The following is a 22,721-nucleotide window of genomic DNA, read 5'->3' as shown; positions in this document are numbered from 1 at the left end:
AAGTGGTTCAACAGCCAAAAAACAATCTAATACACCACAATAACAGAATGAAGGACAAAAAAAACACAATCACCTCAATAAAAACAGAAAAAAACACTTGACAAAATCTAATACTTATTCGTGATTTAAAAATTTAAAAAAACTCAATTTAAGAATACAAAGGAACTTCTTCCAACTGATGAAGGGCATCTACAAAAACCCACAACTAACATCTTTCTTAATAATGAGGGCTTGAATGCTTTCCCATAAGACCAGGGACAAGACAAGGGTATCCACTCTCACCACTTCTGTTCAAGATTTCTAGTCAGTGCAGCAAGTCAAGGAAAAGAAATTAAAAGCATTCAGATTATACATGAAGAAGTAAATTTTTCTTTATTGACAGCTAACATGACCTTGTAACTGGAAAACTTCGAAGATTCTTAAAAACAAAACTAGCAGAACTAATGAGCAAGTTAAGCAAGGTTATAGAACATAACAGAAATTTTTTTTTTTTAATTTCTATGCACTAGGAACAAAATCCAAAAATGAAATCAAGGAACAATTCCATTCACACTAGCATTAAAAAGAACAAAATTCTTAGGAATTGATTTTAACACAAAAGTACAAGCTTTCAACAAAGAAGAATAAAAATCATTGCTGAGCGATATTAAAGATCTAAATAAGGGGTAAGTAGACCACGTTCTAAGATGTAAAGACTCAATATTGTTACTTCTCCCAAAACCAATCTACAGATTAAATGCAATAAACTAAAATGTGCATGGAAATGCAAACAACCTATAATAGTCAAAACAACTTTGAAAAAGAACAAATTGGAGAATTCATGCTATTTGATTTCAAAACCTACCATAAAGTTAAAGGAATTAAGAGAGTATGGTATTGGCACAAGGACAGACACAAAGATCAAAGGATCAAAACAGAGTCAGACCACAGAGGGGTTCAACTATGGCAGGGAAGGAACACTGGTGTGGGTCTTATTGATGGGGTACCCCGGTTGGCAGGGAGTTCTCCAGGGCATGCATATAAGGTATATAAAAATATCTGGATATTCGTTGGGTATTGTCATAGTAGTTAAGAGTTACAAATGACAACTGACAGAGTGCTGAGTTCCTAGCCAGGGGAGCTCTGTCACATTCCCCAATGGAACAGCAACAATCCCCCAAGTGCAAGGGCAAAGACCAGTGAAGAAGGGTGGTCCAAAGATGAGCCCTAGATATTGATGACTATGCTTATGAGGCTGTGTTGCCTGAAATTTCAACTAGGCCTAGAGCTGTAGGGTGCCTAAGAGTTACCTCCTGAGCGCCTCCATGTTGCTCAAATGTGGCCACTCTCTAAGCCAAACTCAGCATATAAATGCATTACCTTCCCCCACCCACCACCCCCGCATGGGACAAGACTCCCAGGGATGAGCCTCCCTGGCGCCAAGCAATTACTACCAAGCACCAGCTGGTAGAAAAAGATCTTGAAAAAAAGGGGGAAATGGTAAAGACAAATGAGTTTATATGACTAAGAGACTTCAAAATGAGTCTGGAGGTCATCAGAGAGGTCGCAGTTACGCACGTCTCAGCAGGATTCCAGAGACAGCCAAAGTAGATACAATCCCAGGTACTGGTGCTCCTAAGGGCTACAAAGACACACAGGTTCTATGGTCATGGCAAATGGCTCTGGAATTCAGTGCCTTGTCAGTGAACCCTACTTTGGAATTTGTGCTCCTGAGTGTGAGTTGGACTCAGATGTGACCTTTCAACACATGCCTCTTCTGTCACTTTTACTGAACCTGTGGTTGGCACTGGGGTTGGTGTATACTTAGGAGATTTGAATCTCTGGACCGGCCATGTGCCAGCTGGGCCCTGAACCTCAGCAGAATTGCAACTCCAATTCATTGTACTTACTGAGGTCAGCTAACAGGGAGGTGAAGATAGTCAACCACCACACCAGGGACCCAAGAGCGCCTACAACTGCAAGCAGGAGAATCACATCCATCAACCGTGTGGGATCTAAGCCCCTCTCAATTTAGAGGTGGAGTGGACATCACCATCCCAGGGTCCACAAGATGGGAGGAATAAAATACAGATTAGAGTGTACTTACTGGTATCTACTATAGAACTATTGTGACTCTAGCAATGGAAGAAACTGAATCTCTGATGTGGAGACAGTGGCCATGGTAGTTGCTGAGGGCAGGGAGACAGAAGAAGACATGTGATGTGGGGGCATTTTTGGGACTTGGAGTTGTCCTAAATGATATTGCAGGGACAGATGCTGGACATTATATATCTTGTCATAACCCATTGAATGGCCTGGGGGAGAGTGTAAACTGTAATGTAAATTTTAATCCATATGGTGCAGCAGGACTCCAACATGAATTCACCAAATGCAATGAATGTGCCACAATGATGAAAGAGGTTGTTGATATAGGAGAAGTGCGGGGCGGGAGGTATATGGGAAACTCTTATATTTTTTAATGTAACATTTTTTGTGATCTATATATCTTTTTAAAAAGAATTTTTTAAAATTTTTATATTAAAAAAAGAGAGTTCAGAAACAAACTCATTTATGGTCAACTGATTTGCAACAAGTATGCCAAGACAATCCAACAAAGAAAAAAGAGAGTTTTTTCAACAAGTGCTGCTAAAAATTAGATATCCGCATACACAAAAAGTGAACTTTAGAACCTTACTTCACATCACACACAAAATTTAACTCAAAATGGATCACAGACTTAAATAAACACAAAACCTAAAGCTATAAAACCTCTAGAGCACATAGGAAAAAATCTGTGACCCTGGGCTTGACAGTAAGTTCTTAACATGACACAGAAAGTACAAGCCATTAAAGAAAAAAGTGACAAATTGGACTTTCTCTAAATTTAAAATTTTTGCTATCAAAAGACACCATTAAGAAAATTAAAAAACATGCTACAGTTTGGGAGAAAATGTCCACAAATCATATATCTGATAAAGTGCTCACAAACAGAAGATACTCCTATAATTCTATAAAAAGACAAACCACCCAATAAAAAATGAACAAAAGATTTAAAATGATACTTAACTAAAGAAAACATATAGATAACTAATGAGTTCATGGAAAGATGCTCAGCATCATCAGGCATTAGGGAAATGCAAATTAAAACCACAACAAGCATAAGGGACATTATCAACAAAGAAGAAACCTACAGAATGGAGAAAATATTTGGAAACTATATATATGATAAGGGTTTAATACGCAGAATATATAAATAAATCCTATAACTCAACAACAAAAGGGAAAACAAGCCAATTAAAAAATGGGAACAGGACGTCACAGCCCAGCAACGGAAGTCAAACCCTGAAAAAACCTCCGCAGATACCCTGGAGGATGGTAGAGACTGGAGAAGGGCTCCACAAATGCCGAATTGAAGAGAGAGAGAAATATCAGGTCATCCCAGACATAAAGAAATCATTTGCTGGGTCACAAGTGGTTGCGGACACACATTCAAAACTCTTGAAAAAAACCCAAAACACTCCACCAGAGAGATTATTGTAAGGAAATTCTCTGGGCCAGAGCCGGAAACAGGCTTTATTGGAGGAAAACCTGCCGGGTGGTACTCTCAGGTTATAAATGCCCAGGTTTTACTTGCATGGTGATCCAAGCAGGGGAGAAGCAGCTGGAGCCCGGGTCCAGAGGACAACTAACAAGGAGATGACAATGGACAGTTTCCATACCAAGGAACTGAGAAAGTCTGCAACTGCAAGCAAGAGTGTTCCATCCACTAGCCCTAATGGATCAGAGCCCCCTCATAATTAGAAGTGGAGCAGACATCACCATCGTAGAATCCTCAGGATTGGGGAATGAACTATGGACTAAAATAGACTTACTGGTATTCTACTATAGACTTACTGTGATTCTAGCAATGAAAGAAATTTTATCATTGCTGTGGATGCAGTGGCCACCAGAGGTTCTGAGGGATGGGAGAGGAAAAGACAGGTATTTTTGAGACATTGGAATTGTCCTGAATGACACTACCATGACAGATACAGTCCTTTATATATCTTGCCATAACCTACAGAATTGCATAGGACAGAGTGTAAATAAACTGTAAAGTAAACTTTAATCCAAAGTTATTGTCCAAAATGTGTTCATCAGTTGCAACAAATGTATCATGCTAATGAAGGATGTTGTTAATGTGGGAAAATATGGGAGTTGTTGTGAGTGGGACATATGGGAATCTCCTACATTTTATGTAACATTTATATAATCTAAGTATCTATTAAAAATAAAAACTAAGTAAAATTTAAAAAAAAAAAAAAAAAAAAAATGGGAACAGAACTTAGACATTTCTCCAAAGAAGACACACGAATGGCAATAACAACACGAAAGGATGTTTAACATCATTTGCAAATATGGAAATGCAAATCAAAACCACAAAAAGATACCACTTCACAACCACCAGAATGGCTATTACTTTAAAAAGTGGAAACTAACAAGTGAAAAGGATGCAGAGAAATAGGAACCCTCAAAAATTGCTGGTGGGAATGTAAAATGGTATAGCCTCTGTGGAAAAGTTTGGTGGTTCCTCAAAAAGTTAAACACAGAACTACCATATGACCTGGTAATTCTACTCCTACATATATAACCCAAGGAACTGAAAGCAGGGATGCAAAGAGATACTTGTACACCAATGTTTATTATTGCATTATTCACAGTAGCCAAAACATAGAAACAACCCAAGTGTCCTTCAGCAAATAAATGTATAAAAAATATATACACCATGGAAGAAATGGAAGTCTAAGACATGCTGCAACATGGATGGACCTTGAAAAAATTAGACTGAGTGAAATAAGCAAGGCACATAGGACAAATACTGTGTATATCATTTATATGAGATAAACAGAAAAGGTAAATTCAGACAAAGTAGATTAAAGGTTACCAAGGGATGGGGGGAAGGGGTGTTTTTGCTTGGTGGGTAGAGAATGTCTATAAATAAAATTTATTACAATAAAAAACAGGAATAAAATTCTGACGTGTGCTATGACATGGATGAACCTTAAAAACATAATACTAAGTGAAATAAGTCACAAAAGGACAAATATTGTGTGACTCCACTTATATGAACTATCTAGAATAGACAAAATCATAGAGACAGAAAGCAGAATAGTGGTTACCAGGAGCCGGGGGGAGTTACCGCTTAATGGGTATAGGTGATGAAAAAGTTTTGCTTGGGAAGCAGACTTGGCTCAATGGATAGAGCGGCCGCCTACCACATGGGAGGTCCAAGATTCAAACCCAGGGCTGCCTGACCCGTGTGATGAGCTGACCCACGCACAGTGCTGATGCGCACAAGGAGTGCTGTGCCACGCAGGGGTGACCCCCGCGTAGGGGAGCCCCACGAACAAGAAGTGCGCCACACAAGAAGAGCCACCCAGCACGAAAGAAAGTGCAGCCTGCCCAGGAGTGGCGCTGCATACACAGAGAGCTGATGCAGCAAGATGATGCAACAAAAAAAGAGACACAGATTCCCAGGCCACTGACAAAAATAGAAGCGGACACAGAAGAACACACACAGCAAATAGAGAGAGAGCAGACAACTGGGGGGAGGGGAAATAAAGAAATAAATGTTAAAAAAAAGTTTTGTTAACGATTTATGGTGTTGGTAACCCAAATATGAAGAATGTGATTAATATTACTGAATTATACCCATGAAAGTGATTCAAATGGGAAACTTCGTTGTATATATGTTACCACAATAAATTTTTTATGCTAATTTCCTCAATCTAAATTCAAATATATCCAATTTGACATATATTAAACTGAAGTCATCCTCTTACACAGCAAATACTTATTTGAATGCACAGGATATACAGATGGCACAGAACCAGAAAGTGCCAAAACACACCCTTACAATTCAGTATTGAACAGTATAAAGGAAGAACCTGTAACAAGGCTAATCATGCTTGAGGGAGGAACCCAGCAGCCTGGCGGGCAGTCACAAGGGAGACCGCGCACTGCCTAATGAGCCCCACCAAATCCTAGCTATCATGAGCAGAGGCTGGCACCCCATGATGCTCTGTCCCAAGTCATGGCCCACGGAACCCAAAGCGTGACAAAATGGCAGTCACTCTAGGGCCCACAGAACCCACATGTGTGATAAAATGGGGGTCACTCTACAGCCCACAGAACCCATAGTGATAAAATGAGGGTTGCTCTATCGCCCACAGAACCCACATGTGTGATAAAATGGGGGTCGCTCTACAGCCCACAGAATCACAAGCATGCATGATGAAACGGGGGTTGCTTTGAGCCACGAAGTTTTGGCATGGGTTGTACGTGACAGGAGATCATCCTGCTGAGAAACCACGAGTAAATTTAAATTGCCCCTTGTACTCAAGAAGGTGTTACATAATTTCAGACAGCAGCAAAGTTAGACTCTAACTTTATAGACATCATACTGGCAGCAGTATGGAGGATATATCAAAAGGGGTGAAAAATAAAGACTTATTAGGTGGCTACTGCAAGATTCCAAGTAAGAATGATCACTTCGGCAGCATATATACTAAAATTGGAACGATACAGAGAAGATTAACGTGGCCCCTGTGCAAGGATGACATGCAAATTCATTAAACATTCCATATTTTTTTTTACTGTTGGTGGGAGTGTAGAATGGTACAGCCTCTGTGGAAGACCATTTGGCGGTTTCTCAGCAAGCTAAACAAAGAACTGCCATATGATCCAGCAATTCTACTAGGAATATATCCAGAATATATCCAGAGATACCTGCACACCAATGTTCACAGCACCGTTATTTATAATTGTCAAAAGACAATGGAAATAACACAAGTGCCCATCAACCAATGAACGGATAAACAAAATGTGATATATACATAAAATGGAAAACTATGCTACTGTAAAATGAATGAAATTGGGACATACATGATAACATGGATGAACCTTGAAGACATTATGCTAAGTGAAGTAAGCCAGGCACAAAAGGGCAAATATTAAATGGTCTCACTAACACAAAATAAAAACAAAGACTAAATGAATGGAATTAAAACCTAGAGGAAAGGTTACTAGGAGATAAGCGGAGGGCTATGAAATAGTACTGATGTTTAAAGAACATAGAAGTTTTAATTAACTTGACTGTAAATGTGTGGAAAGATAGAATTGATGGTAACACATTAATGTCCGTAGCGGCTGGTTTATAAATGAGACTGTGGCTGAAAAGGGTAGTCTAGGAATATAAATGTAAATTGAAATAAGGCTAGAGAATAATCCAGGGACTGAATAACACAGTGAACCCAGAAGTGGGTAAGAATTGTGGTTAATAATACAAATGCAAGAATGTACTTCTGCAAACTAGAACAGATGCATGTCACTACTGCAGGGTGGTGGGAATGTAGAGAAGCATGGGAAAAATACAATTGATGTAACCTATGGACTATAGTTAACAACAATACTGCAATATTCTTGCATCAATACCAAAGACGTACCATGTTAATAATAAAGGGGTATGGGGGGAAAATGCCAAATGTACACAGTGGACCATAGTTGATGGTAAGTGTCTAATACTATCTCATAATCTGTAACAAATGTTCCATAAAAGTGTGGTGTGTTGGTGAAGGAGTGTTGTATGGGAATTCTACCTATGTGCATGATTGTTTCATAAGTTCACAACTTCCGTAATAAAAATATATATTTTTTTAAATCCAAATAAGATAGAAAGGCAGAAGGTACATAGGGAAGGAAGGGTGAACACGGCAAATACTCAGGAAGGAGAACTGACATGAAAAACTCTTTGGTCTCATCCACTAACTAAATCATAAGAATGTAAAATACTGTTAAATGCCAAAAATGACCACTCTTTATTTACCAAACCCCTCATAAAGTATAAAACAAGGCCATTCTAATTGAGACAATAACTAACGTGGTGACGAGGTCCCAGGAAAGCAAGTCACGTCTAAGAGAAGGAGCGTGGACAGGTCAGTCCTGAGCCTGTGACTCCTGACCCGCGACGCCCAGCTCAGTCCTGACCACCCACCCACACGCACAGGAAGAGGTGAGCACAGTGCTCTGGCCGCTGCCAGCCACAATCTGCATAAGGAAGAACCAACACCCAATGTTTTAATGGCTACGTTTTTCTCAACCCTGACACAGAAACTGCCCTGGGGCCACTTCAGCTAAATCCAGCAGGCTCACCCAGATACTCTCACTATACATAAAGAAAGAATACACGAGGGCAAAAGGGACAGGAAGGAAGGAGCAGAAGTCAATTTGTAGGGGCCTCCTTGCCCCGGTGTTCCTCTGGGAAGATGCAGTGCTGCCCGTGCTCCCTGACACCGAGGTGGGACCAGAGGGGCAGCTTCCTGACGCTCCTCCATGCTCCTGAGCCAGGCAGGAAGTGGGAGGTGCAACCCGCTTTTCATGAAAGCACAAAATGTGAACCAACTGGGAAACGGACTTTGGCCCAGTGGTTAGGGCGTCCGTCTACCACATGGGAGGTCCGCGGTTCAACCCCGGGCCTCCTTGACCCGTGTGGAGCTGGCCATGCGCAGTGCTGATGCGCGCAAGGAGTGCCGTGCCACGCAAGGGTGTCCCCCGCGTGGAGGAGCCCCACGCGCAAGGAGTGCGCCCGTGAGGAAAGCCGCCCAGCGTGAAAAGAAAGAGCAGCCTGCCCAGGAATGGCGCCGCCCACACTTCCCGTGCCGCTGACGACAACAGAAGCGGACAAAGAAACAAGACGCAGCAAATAGACACCAAGAAGAGACAACCAGGGGAGGGGGAAATTAAATAAATAAATAAATCTTTTAAAAAAAAAAAATGTGAACCAACTTAGAACTGCTGAAAAGCAAATGCCATGCATAAGCAATTACACCACTTAAGCGAGAGAAAAACTGCCACACAGCCAACAATAAATGACAGTCACATCTGCTTATGTTGTCTTAGAAAATAACACAGGGCAAGGTGCAAACAAGATGAGTTTCTTCGTAATCGCTCTAAACGACCACACCTTTCCATTGTCCACCCTCCCACGCTTGGCTTTTCTGCAACGTGCAAACCAGCTTCACCTCTGCAGGGCATGTTCTCCAAACCACGTAAATCACAGGCGGTCCAGCTGCTCGGGAGCAAGTTCACCCTGCTGCCAAGCAGGAGATGCTAGTTTGACGCTCCCTTAGGGCACTGACAAATCAAGGCCAAGAGAAACAACCTCCACCCCAGCCCGGGGAGAAGGGGCCCCACACCACACCAGCCCAGGAGGAGCACTCCTGGAACACCAGGTCTCCAGGAGGGCCACATACTCCCAGCAAGCCTCGTGGGCGTCGGATGGACCTGGGGTCAGCTGATCTGCCCCCACGGGCTCCTCGCCAGCACATTCTCACTCCGGGGTTTCTCAGGAAGGCACACAATGATAAATATGCCCTGAATGCAGAGACGGCAGCAGAGCACAAAAATAAAAGAAGGCTCTTCTCCTTTCTCTCTTCCTGAAACTTGATCCAAAACTAATAAGCAGTACTATGGAAAACAGCCAGCCACAAAAACCAACCCTTGCCCCACCACCCCTATGCCCCTATGCCCTATGCCCCACTGCCCCCTGCCCACCATCCCACCACAGCCCCTGCTCCAAAGCCTCCTGCCCCACCACCCCTGCCCCACCGCCTGACAGGCGCACCTGAGCCACAAAGTTGTCCTGACAAGCAAAGATGGGCACGGCGTAAATGAAGGAAAGGCCCATTCGAGGCTGGGCTCCATCAAGACCTCGGGCCGCCCCCACCGGGCAGCAGCCACCCCACCTGGCATGGAGTCAGCTGAGCTGACATGCTGCCGCATCATTTAGGCAAAACCCATAGACTCTGCCCAAGGAGTGCTCACTGACTCTACCTGAGGAGCCCCATCCAGCAGCAGGGTGGCATCGGCTGCTCCTACCACAGCACGGCAGGGTCCTAGGAAAACCAACAGCCTCTAATGCATTTGCTGGCCTGAAAAGTAAAACTGGGGACATCTCAAAGGGTCCCTACCACCTCCCCAAGCACAACGGTAAGCAAGACCCTGACAGGGAGCCCTGAATGTGCAAGAAGGCCTGTCTTAAGGCAGCCACACTCGCTGTCACAGACCAGCAGTGCCCCCCAGCTCAGGGTGACACCTGCTCGGGTTCCTCTAGGCAGTCCGTGAAGGGGGAAAAGATTTCCAAAAGTGAAAAAAGTAATTCCTGAAACTACATTTCCAATGGCTAGAGCAAACAGCTACTCAGAATCAGCCAGGGGATGCGGATGGGGCTCCAGTGACTGGGCTTCCGTCTACCATGGGAGGACCCAGGTTTGATCCCCAGGGCCTCCTAGTAAAGGCATGCCAGGCCCGCACGGTGAGCCAGGCCCACGCAGGGAGTGACACAACAAGATGATGACACAATGAGAAGAGACACAGGGGAGAGTCGAGGCAAGATAGGACAGAAACCAGGAACTGAGGTGGTGCAAGTGACAGGGCACCTCTCTCCCACATTAGAGGTCCCTGGGGTCAAATCCCAGTGAAGCCTAGAGAAGAAAACGAGAAGACGGAAAGAAACAGACACAGAAGATCACACAGCGAATGGACACAGACAGCCAAACAGCAGGGTGTGGGGGGAAGGGAAAAAAAATCAGCTAGGATGCAGAATGAAAAAGACTATTTCTGGGAGCAGATGTAGTTTAAGCAGTTGAGCACCCATATCCCACACGGGAAGTCCTGGGTTCAGTTCCCAGTACCTCCTAAAGACAAAAACAAACAAGGAACAGACAACAAGCAAAAACAAGCAATGAGCAAAAAAACCCAAAACAACAAACGGATAATGAACAAAAAAAACAATGAGCAGACAACGAGCAAAACAAGGAGCAAACAGACAAGGGAGTCAACTCAAAGGAGCCAGGGTGGCTCAGTGATTGAGCACAGGCCTCCCACATACAATGTCCTGGGTTCAATCCCCAGTCCCAGTACCTCAAAAAAGAACAGAAAACTAGTTCTGATCAAATAAACTTGCGCCAGATAAATCACAAAGAACTTTTAAATATGCAAATATATAAAAAAACAAATGTCATGCAAAAATGTTTAAATCATCAAAATCATGCCACCTAGCTTCGGGTTCCCTATAACGTGCCCCATTCGATCTATCTGCGTGTGAATGGTAAAACAGACAAAACCTTCTCGCCCACCTGCACGCTTCACAGGAGGGCACCACAGAGATGGGCCTGGCCCTGCCCACTTGCCCCTAGGCAGCCCAGGAGGAGGCGCTCAGCCAGCTGAGGGGCAGCAGCCGGCGGCTCGGCACACGCGATGCCTGCCCACGTGGAAAGAAGACAGGAGACGCACAAGGCACCTGAGAAGAACCTGGCCGGCCACGCCCACCACCCAGAACAGGCAGGGAGAAGGGCGGCCTGCGCTGACCCTGGCAGGCCAGGATGACTGAGCAAAGACGGCACCCAACACCGTGGCAGGGGATGGCAGCCGGATGTGCGCTGACGAGGACCCCCACCCTCGCCCTGCACACCCCTTCCTGGGCCGGGGCCCGCACTGAGCTCTGGTTGCAGCACCTCCAAGCCGAGGGACCTTCCCGGCACCCCACACGGCCAAGTGCACTGCAAGGCTGGGGTTGCCCCTCGAGCCTCTTCCTCCTGTGAAACGGCTGCACACGCCAGCTGACGCTTTCCAAGCGCCCATGAGAAGAACAAGCTCGATTACAACAGTCCTTCCAGAAGAGGGAAAACCAATTCCCAAGGAAAGTGAATTCCCGAGTCATTCATTCTTTTGGCAAATGGAAAATACAGAAAGACTCAATGACCAGCTGTACAAGCCATGTCCCAGACAAGAGCTGCCCAAACCGCCTGACCCCAGCCTCCTGGACTCCCAGGTGGCTGGTGAACCCGACTGTCTGAACGCACAGGCTCTGCAGCCCAGCACTTCCGTCTACATTCGAGTCAACAGGCAGAACATTTAATTCACTAGTCTCATGCCACACACCTCTCACTTAAAGAGTTGAGCCCACAGAGTCCTGCAGCAGCAGAGAGGCACGGAGATGTCCCAGAGGACGACGCTCATTCTCAGCAGCCGGTCAAAAGGAGACCCTGGAGAGGGGACTGCACAGGTCTTGTTCGACGACCCTGCCCCATCTCCCCGTTTCCTCGACTTCGCCACCACATTCTCTAGAGTGGCACCCCTACTGCCTCCAGAGCTGGATAAGCACACACCCCGGGCTTAGAGGGTGTGGAGATGGCACACGTCTGCCACAGACGCAGAAGCAAGGAGGCACAGGAAGCCCAGGAGAGACGGCACAGCCACAAGGTGACCATCCCTGCCTGGAGAGCAAGCCCGACCCAGGGGGTAGGGGAGAGGGGACAAGGATTCTGAGAGAGGCAACAACATGGCATGGGCGCAGATCTGCGGCCCTTCAGGAGGGTGACCTCTGGGACAGTAGTGGCTGGACCATGGACGGAGAAGCAAACACAGCCAGATGAGAGTTAAGGGGCAACAAGCCAGGAAATCAGCCACAGCAGGGGGAAGCAGGGAAGGACTGGAGCCATTTCACAACCACCTGAAAGGATGTGGGGACCACAGCAGTGGCCAGGGGCCGCGCCCAGGCTTCCAGCTCCGTGCTCAGGAGGACATCCCATGGTGTCCTTCAGTGGGACTTTGGGAGCAAGGGAAAAGTGACAGGATGTGAATGTGATGTTGGACTTGGGGGCCTCAAGCGCCCAAAGTACACCCATCACACAAACAGAAACAGGGCTCTAGAATCAAGGAAAGAAACTGGGAAACAGGTCAAGGGTGAACCAGGGGAGATGTCAGCAGACAAGGACAAAGCCCGAAGGACCCCAGAGCCTGAAGCGGGAGAACTGTGAGGGTAGTGGGCACCATGCACCTGGCAGGCTGCAGACCGCAGCTATAGGGCAGGGCCAGACAAGAGGAGGCCAGCAGTGGACAAGGCCACAGTGGACAATGCCGGCAGTGGAGGAGGCCACAGGGGGCAATGCTAGAGGTAGACAAGGTGGGCACAATCGGCTCCCCTCCCCAGTTCCAGCCTCTCTGCCTTCACTGCCTCAGCTGAGACAGAACAGCAAAGCCTTGAACCAAGAAGGCCTCCCCAGGCTGCGGCTCCAGCTGAGCCACCTGCTAGCGCACACCTGTTGAGCAGGATAAATCACCACAAACAGGTAAGTGGCATGCCCAACAATGGCCCAACGACAGGTTTAAAGGTGTGCCACACACCACACATGCCCCAACAAGACAGGCCACAGTGCTGCCTGCCCACCAAAACGCTGAGCAGAGTAAAATCAAAATAGTGTCAAGTTAGCTGCTCAGCGTCTTTATTTAAACTCATGGAGACTGTGAGGAGTTGTGATTGGAAGGACCCTATTTCACCTGAATTTTTTAAAAATTTAAAAAGCATCAGTGTGCACATAAAGGCACATACACTAGGAAAAATGAAAAGTCCAAATTATTTTTCACCTGATTTTTTCTTCACCTAAAACCCTCCCCAGGTAAGCACAACAACTAAAAAATATAATCTGACCAAACTAAACTGTAAATGAAATAATAAAGTACTAGTCTCTGAAGAACTTTAAAAGGAAAGAAAAGAAACTTATTCATAAAGATAGAAAGTAGAGCACAGGCTGCCAGGAGTGGGGAGGCAGGGACAATGGGAGGTAAACGCAAAATGAGCACAGGGTTTCTATCTGGGGTGAAGGAAAGTTCTGGAAACAGGTGGGGGGTCCTACAGCAGCCCTGTGTGACTGATCCCACTGAATGGCACTTGGGCGGGGCTGGGATGGGAAGGGTCGTGTTACATGATTCCACAAATTTAAAAAAACACTTAAGAAATGATAAATGCAATTCTGGGTGAACTCCAAGAATGGAGGAGAAAAGGCTCAAAAGGACATTTTTGGAAACTAAGAAATTGATACACAGAAGGCAAGCTTTATATAAGCATTACGTCTCTTGACACCTGCTCTGAGTGACAACATAAGTGAATGTCTTTGGCCACAGGAAGTGTGGCAGCCTGCTCTCAAACGATCAGAAAGCAGCAGGATGGAGAGATGCTAGAATGAGGTAGCAAAGGTGGCAAACATTAAAATCAGCGATCTACGGGGGATGCTGAAGTTCACTGTATGAGGTTTGTATTATTTTTGCAACTGTCCTGTAAGGCTCAAATTACTTCAAAATAAAAAGTTTAAAAAAAGAAAAAACCGTACATGAGAAATGTTTTAGATAATCAAATCATTTCTTCTCATCCTCAAGGAGGATTAAATATACTAACTCTCCCACCACCCTCATGCATTAAGAAAGGTTTGTTTGGGAAGCGGACTTGGCCCAGTGGTTAGGGTGTCCGTCTACCACATGGGAGGTCCGCAGTTCAAACCCCGGGCCTCCTTGACCCGTGTGGAGCTGGCCCATGCGCAGTGCTGATGCGCGCAGGAGTACCGTGCCATGCTGGGGTGTCCCCCGCGTAGCGGAGCCCCACGCAGAAGGAGTGCGCCCTGTAAGGAGAGCTGCCCAGTGCAAAAGAAAGTGCAGCCTGCCTAAGAATGGCGCCGCCCACACGGAGAGCTGACACAAGATGATGCAACAAAAAGAAACACAGATTCCCATGCTGCTGACAACAACAGAAGCGGACAAAAAGAACACGCAGCAAATGGACAGAGAGAGCAGACAACCGGGGCTGGGGAGGGAGGAGAAGGGGAGAGAAATAAATAAATAAATAAATCTTAAAAAAAAAAAAAAAAAGGCTTGTTTTTCTATCCATTTGCAGGTGGAGGCACAGAGAAAGTGTCTCGCCTCTGCCTTGGGTCACTGAGAGATGGGGTCAGAAGTGTTGCTAAAGCCTGTCCCACGTCCGATCAGCTCCGCAGGCACCAGCCAAGGGCCTGGAGGGCAGAGTGGACAGCAACCTCCCAAGCCATGAGTTCTGCCACATCCCGCCTCCGTGAGGGCACAGGCTTTGACTTCGCTGCTCTCTCCCAAGAGCAGGCAGCTCGGGCATCTGCACCCCTGGCACCGGGAGTGGGCTCAAGGGGCAGGCATTCTCTCCTTACTGGCTACTAATGCCATTGCATGAGACCGGTTTTTGCCCTTTAAGACTATGTATGCTTTTGTCAATGATTAAAAGAAAAAATCTAAGGAAAGAAATTTAATTTTCAGAGAAATTTAATGATCACAACAGCTGATAACCACGCCAAATGTACTTTCAGCTGTGAAGATTTAGCAATAAAAGCCATCATGTGGGGCACAGAAGAGAAGCCTTTCCTGATTACACAACTGTGAGGGTTTTGAGATCCTAGGTGACACCATCAACAGGCAGACAGGACATGTTTAAATGAGGACAATTTTCCACTTTTAAGTGGGATTTTCATTCCTTCAATGTCCTCGTTTTGCATTAATCGTAAGTTTAAAGCATGACTAAACCAGAGGGTGTTTGGAAAGCTCTGTGTAAAATGAAGCTGCCCACACTTGTCTCCCTCCTCCAGCGCTGACGTCACCCTGACAAGAGGAGGCAGGACTGTGCTCCAGGGAGTCAACTCAGTTTCGGCATCGCCTGTTACGAGTCCACCTGTTTCACCCACACTCATGAACAGGTGGATGAGAAGAAGCCAAGAGCATCAAAGGAAGCAGATGGATCCATGGGCAACACCTGCAAGTTCCATCCCGCGTAGGGGTGCCCAGCCCTCTCAGAGCAGGCAGCCTCCTCCTGCACAGAAAGGCGCCTCAGCCCCAGACCACACTGCCCTGCCAGGGGAGAAGGAAAGATTCCAAGTCAGGAGTTTCTGTTTCCCAGAAGGAATGCCAGGGCTCGGGCAGCTCCTAGGGAAGAAGTAGGACTGGAGCCAGCTCCAGGGTGCCAGAAACTTCAACTCACGCCCTTCCCAGGGGGCTCAGCTGCATCAGGCAACCATGCACCTCGCAAAGGGCAAATCTCCAGATACTTCTGAGCTGCCACGGCCACTTCCTGGGTGCCCAAGAGGCACTCGTGAGCCCGCCCCAAACCACAAGGAATGCTGCGTCCTCCTTGCCCTCAGCCAATGGAGCTCGGCTTTTCTAAGCCTTGGGAAAATCTTTTCACACTTCAGGAGGAAGGCAACAAAAGAGAAAGATGACCAAATGAAAAGCACTTTCCCAATCCTGCCCAGTTTAATTCTGTAATCTCTCATAACAGTTGCCAAGAGAAAAGGGAGAGCACATTTGCCTTTCCTCCAGGGATACCCCTGAGTACAGCTGGTATCTGTTTTTATTGTTGTTAACACATAGAAACAATGTAGAGCCAAGTGGCAGGATGAACAAAAAGGTAAAAAAAAAAAAATGAGCCTGTGGACAAAGCCATTGCAGAACTGGACAAAACATACGACTGCCGTGGGACAAGCCACAAGGCCTCCGAGCACAGAGGCCCCCACTTGGCCCCTCCCCGCCTGCACCCCTGGTCAAAGCGCCCTGCCAATTGCCGGCCCTGCGGCCAGAGGGCCCACATGAGGACCCGCGGGTGTAACATGTTTAGGAAACTGCTACGCCAAGTGAGACCGGGCGTGCCCGCCCTGCGCAGCTGGCTGCAGGCAGGCAGGCCAAGTCTACACTGCCAGCTCTTCCCTGACTTCAGCACGACCCGGGACAGAACACGAGGAAACCCTCACACGAGACACCTTCAGGTTAACAGCCTCACCCACCACCCACCAGAGGACTGGCAGGCGCTGCCCCTCCCCTCCGCCTGCGTGCCCGCCTTCCCTCACACCCCTCTCCCTCACACCCCTCTCCGGTGTTGGGCGCCCTCAGGGCTTCTCCAAGCCCTGTGAAGCCCCCACCCACCCACCCTGAGCCCAAGGTCTGGAAGGCCAGGCCAGAGGAAACACAGTGCCAGTGGATCCTCAGGGCCCCTGGAGCCCTGAGGGGGGCCCCAGTTCACACTGGTGCTGTTTGCTTTAATCCTCTGCTGACAGAGAAATAAATTGTTTTCTGTGATGCAAATCACACTGTAATTAACCAGATTGAGCAGATTTGCACACGGAAACAGGAAGGCTGTGGAATCACTGCTGTCCTCAGTCCTCACACCATCAAGGAGAGGAGAGAAGCAAATACTTTCTAAAGCAAGGCCGAACGATCCGGACTCTCCCCAGGAAGCCGGCCTTGCCCCGCTCTCCTCCAGGCCCCCACCTTTCCCTGGCCCACACCCTTGACCCTTCGCCGCAGCCAGCCTGAAAACCACAATCGGTGCTCCTTCGGGCCCCCAACACACCTGGGGCATGCGGGCCGAGCGCCTCCTGTCTCTGAACTTGCAGCACTCGGGAAATGCCAGCACAAGCAGGTACCACAGAAGCCACCAATAAGCTTGGCACACTTCCACCAAAAACCACGACCTGAGAAACACAGAAACGACCAGCAACAGTCAAACTCAAAAAGACAGAATACATGCCATACAAAGACTCGTCAGAAAATGCTCAAGCAGCATGGTTCACAAATGCCAAAGGACGGAAACAATGCCCATGTCCGTCACCAGAGAGAGGGACAGACAGAAAGTGATCTCTCCATACGATGGAATACTACTAGCTGTAAAAAGGACCAAAGACCCTCAAAAACGCTACGCCAAGGGGAAGACGCCAGACATAAAAGGCTACACCATGTCTGATTCCACCTATACGAATCGTCCAAACGAGGCAAATCCATGGACAGAAAGTGCCTCAGCGGTTGCCAGGAGCTGGGGGAATCAGGGAGTAACTGCTACAGCTACTGGAGACAGGGCTTCTTTTGGGAATAAGAATGTTCTGGAATTAGACAGCAGTGATGGTTGCACAACCACTGAATTGTATGCTTTAAAAAGGTGAATTTATGGTATGTGACTTACACCTCAATAAAAAAACTTGTATAACATATCACACTGATTTATGTAATAGAAAAAGAATAGAAGGAAGCATAATAAAAACAGACTTAACCCCACAGAGCACGGGAAGTTAAGGAAGTTTTATCTTTCCAAGGTTCCTCTTCAAATGTTCTGAAATACCCTCATTAAATGAATGACAATCCTTCCTGAGGACAAGGGCAAGAAGCGTGGAAAGACACAGACGCAGATGACATTTCTCAGAGAAAGACCTAAGAAAGCACTTCCTGGAAGTCCCCACACAGGGGCGCTGCCTGGACGCCTGGGGCCCCTCCGCCCCGCCCCACCCCTCAGCACTGGCATGTCCTCTCCTTCGCCCTCCCGTTACCAGTTGCCCTGGGCTACCACAATCAGCCCCCTTTTCCACAGAGCCTCCTGCCTCCCACACTGCATCAGCAGCTGCAACAGCCAAGAAAAGGTGGTGCAGGAAAGACTCCCAAGGGATGACGGCATGCTGAATCACAGCCCAAAACCTCATTTAAACACAGTGCAAGATGCCCTGCTCTCCTGGAGGCAGGTTCTTGACACCCACGGCTGCAGAAACAAGACTGAGAACTGCAGGGCAGACCACCCCAGGAATTCAGCACCCTGTCAGCGGGCCTTACCTAGGAATGTGTGCTCCCCAGTGTTAACAGAGCTGGACTCATTTATATTTCCCTACACATGGCTCTTCTGCCTCTTTTATCTGAGCTTAGAATTAGCACTATGCCCATTAAATACATGTCCCAGAGACTTATGTCTCCTGTCTGTTCACATGCCGGTCGGGCCCTCAATCTCAGCAGAGGTACAGCCAACACCTACTCTCCAGATCATCGGACTCGCCCAGGACAACTAACGCAAAGGACAGTCCATCCTTGACCCATCCCCCAAAAAGACAGTATCTACCACTGCAAGCAAGACAATTCCATCCACCTGCCCCATGGGATCTAAGGCCCTTCTCAATCAGAAGCAGAGTGGGCCTCACCATCCCAAAATCTCAAGAATGAGGAATGAACAAATATAAGGGGAGAGTGCAACTATGGACTAAAGTGGACTTATTATTATTCTAGCAAAGGAAGAACTTGCAACATTGACGTGGCAGTTTGATATTATTTATGAATTCCGAAAAGGAGATATTGAATATGTGTGTAAACTGGTCTATTCCTCTTGGTGTGACAACCCTTTGATTAATTAGAGTTAGCAGAGATGTCTGATTAAATTATGTTAACATTAGGGCTTTGATTCAACTACGTCATTAGATAGACTGCAGTTCAGGCTTGCATCCCAGTGCCCCTTGGTGGGCTGATAAAACAGACTCTCACACATAGACACAGAGGGAAGAAGAGCACAGGGGAAGAGAAACAGCTCATTAGATAGGCAGAGGCCCAGTAAGAGAGATGAGCCTGATGGTCCACAGCTGACCTTGTGAAGAGACAAGAGCAGCTGAGCCCAGAAGGAAATGAGCCTCAGGGAGAGAGACAAGCCTTGTACAGTCTACAGCTGAGATCAAAAGAAGCTGGTCCCATGAAGCCTTAAGAGGAAGAAGGCTGAGCCCTCGCAGACATCGCCTGCCATCTTGCTTCAACACATGGCAAATGATTTTGGGTAAGAAAGTTCCTCTTATGGTACCTTGAATTGGACTCTTTAGGGCCTTGAGACTGTAAGCATCTACCCCAAATAAATACCCTTTATAAAAGTCAACAGAGTTCTGGTACTTTGCATCAGCACCCCTTTGACTAATACACTGATATAAAGGCAGCAGCAACCAGATTCTGAGGGGAGGGAGAGAGAATAGGTGTAACATGAGGCATTTTGGGGATACTGGAATTATTCTGCATGACAATGCAATGAAGAATACAGGACATTATACATTTTGTCAAACCTATAAAAGTGTGGGGTGCAAAGTGTAAACCACAATGCACACTATAGAGCATGCTCACTAACAATCCTTCACAATTGTTCATCAATTGTAATAATGTACCACACTAATAAAAGATGTTGTTAATGGGAGTGGAAGGGGGTGGGCTATATGGGAATCTCTCTATATTTTCAATATAACTTTGTGAAATCTAAAGTTTCTTTTAAAAAAAAATGTATTTATGGCAAAAAAAAAAAAAAAACAAACGAGAGCTACTTGCAGATGAAGTCTCCCCTGCAGCATCAGAGAAGGGCCAGAGGTGGCAGCTGTGCCAATGACACCGCAGTCGGGAGCAGGGGACTGCTGCACCTCCTCTGGAAAGAGGCCTTGGCAGCCTCGCCCCTCTAACCTCCCCATATTTTGCCCACTTCCGCTGTAATGAAACTGAGATCTTTTCTCCTTATTAGCCTGAGAAAACGCAACGTGACAAAAGAGCAAAGTTAAGCTACAGTTAATGGGTAGGAGGTGGGGGACACCAAACCAGAGCACCTCCAGGGACTGCCTTGGGTCTGTGTTTAAAACACAGATATTAGATAGAAACTTTCTAACCAAAGTCCACCATAAAATTAAATCTCAAGTCACCTTTTCTACTTTATTAGAACTGCTTCCAATAATTACGTTTTATAGCAAAGTGAAGCAGTAGAAAAACTGATGAGCAGAAATACACCTGTTCCACGTGAAGGCGCCCAACTGGCACCCCACAGCCAAGGACACCACTGGCCTCTTGTGGCGAGCGCCCAAACTGCCGGCTCCACCACTGCTCTTCATTCCACAGTGTTTGACTGTTTGGTCAGAACTTAGTCCTTTCACTTATAATAGCACAGAAAACCTATCACTAGATGTCTAACATCAGCCCTCGGTTACTAAGGAACAGTCCAAAACAGTAAATACATAAAAAAATACATAAATACATTTAAAAACACTGTGTCTGTGATCAGGTCAGGGTTAAACATACCCCACTAGGTCCGATTACTGCAGAGTGGGACAGGCTTTCCCACTACCCCAGGGAAGGAGCCATGTCCCCACGGTGCCCACGGCTTACCAGGGCCTGCAGCACGCCGTCCACCGTGATGACGCCCTCCATGGTCTGCAGGGAGGAGCGGGCCAGGGAGCAGAGGGTCCGATCCAGGAAGCCTGCCATCTTGTGTGTGGCATCCGGACGTGTAATAAATCTGCCAGGAGGAAAGAAAACACCCAGTGGGGACCCTGCTTCTGCCAAGCGCCTTTGATCACCACACATCCTTCCCACACGGAGGAGAGGGGAGCCCACTGCTCCAAGAAACCTGCACGCTATCTGCCCATGCCGACACTGTGCCAGCATCCCTGTCCTCCACACAGCGAGTTCTCAGAGCCCTCCTTGAGAAGACCCCTCCAACCTGAGAAACGGAGCTGCTGCCAACACTGGGCTGGCCCTTGGGTCCCACGCAGGCCCTGCCATCCCCACGGCCCACCCGTACTCCCCCACCGTCTTGCCGCAGGCACCACCTTTACCAGCACCACTGCTACCCTGGAGCCCCCTCCCTCCTCCCTTGACTCCAGCCTGCCCCCGCCCCCACCCCCCCACCCCCGCAAGGCCTGACCCAGCAGCTGCCTTCAACCCTATGGGCCTCACCATCGTATGCTGTCACAGGTCACCTCTTCCACCCGCGCTCAACCTCAGGAGACACAGGCTGGATCTTAACCCAGGCTCTCTGAGCCCAGCCCCTCAGCCTCCAGGGGGCTGCCCAGTGCTGCGTGGCCTGGAAGTTCAAATATCAAGTGCCCGGACTCACCCTCCCCTCAACACTCCCGGCCCAAGTTAATGGCATGCAGAGAGAATCAACCGCCTCTGCCACACCAGCAGTGGAGGTCATCACCCTCCTCCACTAATCTGCTCACCAGACCCCAGCACTGCCTGTCCTGGCTCCGACTCAGCCACCAACTGCAGAGCCCCCGCCAAGTGCAGCACCAGGGACTAGGGAACCAGGCAAAGCCCTGTCCTCATGGACCTTACACCAGGCTGGGCGAACACAATGATCAAGTAAACAAGAGACAGGTTTCAAGAGGCAACGGATGCCCTGAGGCAACAAAAGATCAAAGGAAAATAGAGAAGAGGGAAGGGCACAGGCTCTCAGAGGGCCCAGGGACAGCCCCTGGAGGCAGTGTGGCCAGGGAACTGGAGGAGCAAGGATGGTACAGAAAGGGGCTGAAAGCCACGTGGCCCGAGGAGGAAAAGCACTCAGGGCCTCGAGCTATACCAAGGGAAAGCCTGTCGGCAAGAGGACCCGGGTCCCCAAGGCCGGGCACATCCTGCTCGGGCAGGCAGCAAGTCTGATTCTCTCCCTCCAGTGGAAGGCACCAAAAGCGCCCGCGCAAAGCCACAAGGAGCTACGACTATGCTCTCAGGGCACGCAGCAATTCAAAGAGCAGAGTGTGGACGCGAGCTGACACCACCGCCTGGACGAGAATGGGAGTGGCGCAGGCAGCAGGAGACAGCAGCAGGACCAGATTCAGAACAGACAAGGAGGCAGTGCCCACGAGCCCTGCCCAGGGACTGGCAGTGGAGGGGAGGGGAAAGAAGATGCAACTTCAAGAATGCTGGTGCCGTTTACTGAGGCGGGAGAGGGAGAAGAATGGGGGGAGGTGCCAGGATCCCAACTCTGGGTGGGGAGGCCCATGAGCTACCCACACAGAATGTCCACGTGAGCCTCGGGCTTGAGGGAGGGGCTGGGTTGGAGGCGCAGAGGGGAGCCTCTGGCCTGCCTCGCCATTGCCCCAAGACCGTCTGGCCTTGACCCACTTGCCCTTCACACCTACTCCTGGCTTTCTTGAGAACAAAACCGTAGCAGTGTGCTATGTATTATTACCTTAACTTAGCACTTAGGCACAAGCTTCCGCTAGATCGTGGACATGCACTGGGTATCGATTCACAGGCCTACAGAGCATGTACAGAAGAGAAAGATCCCAGAGGTAAAAGGCACAGCAGGGTCTCTT

General features: G+C 47.8%; 1 protein-coding gene and 1 non-coding gene across 7 annotated transcripts in view; one reads left to right on the top strand and one right to left on the bottom strand.

The window, feature by feature from the left end:
• TBCD (tubulin folding cofactor D) overlaps window positions 1-22,721 on the bottom strand; it is a 241,723-nt gene that overhangs the window by 182,988 nt on the left and 36,014 nt on the right. For all 6 annotated transcript variants that reach the window (XM_058284969.2, XM_071210865.1, XM_058284968.2 and 3 more), the window contains one exon: window positions 20,791-20,920. In XM_058284969.2, coding sequence (XP_058140952.1) covers window positions 20,791-20,920 — 130 coding nt within the window. The remainder of the gene's footprint in view (window positions 1-20,790; window positions 20,921-22,721) is intronic.
• On the top strand, window positions 6,503-6,609 carry LOC111759231 (U6 spliceosomal RNA). The gene has a single exon (XR_002793297.1). It is a non-coding gene; the product is annotated as a U6 spliceosomal RNA (small nuclear RNA).

The sequence above is a fragment of the Dasypus novemcinctus genome, chromosome 21 (assembly GCF_030445035.2).
Source record: "Dasypus novemcinctus isolate mDasNov1 chromosome 21, mDasNov1.1.hap2, whole genome shotgun sequence".
Classification (NCBI taxonomy): domain Eukaryota; kingdom Metazoa; phylum Chordata; class Mammalia; order Cingulata; family Dasypodidae; genus Dasypus; species Dasypus novemcinctus.
Note: the sequence above shows the minus strand (reverse complement) of the source record. Positions and strands in the feature narration are given on the sequence as shown.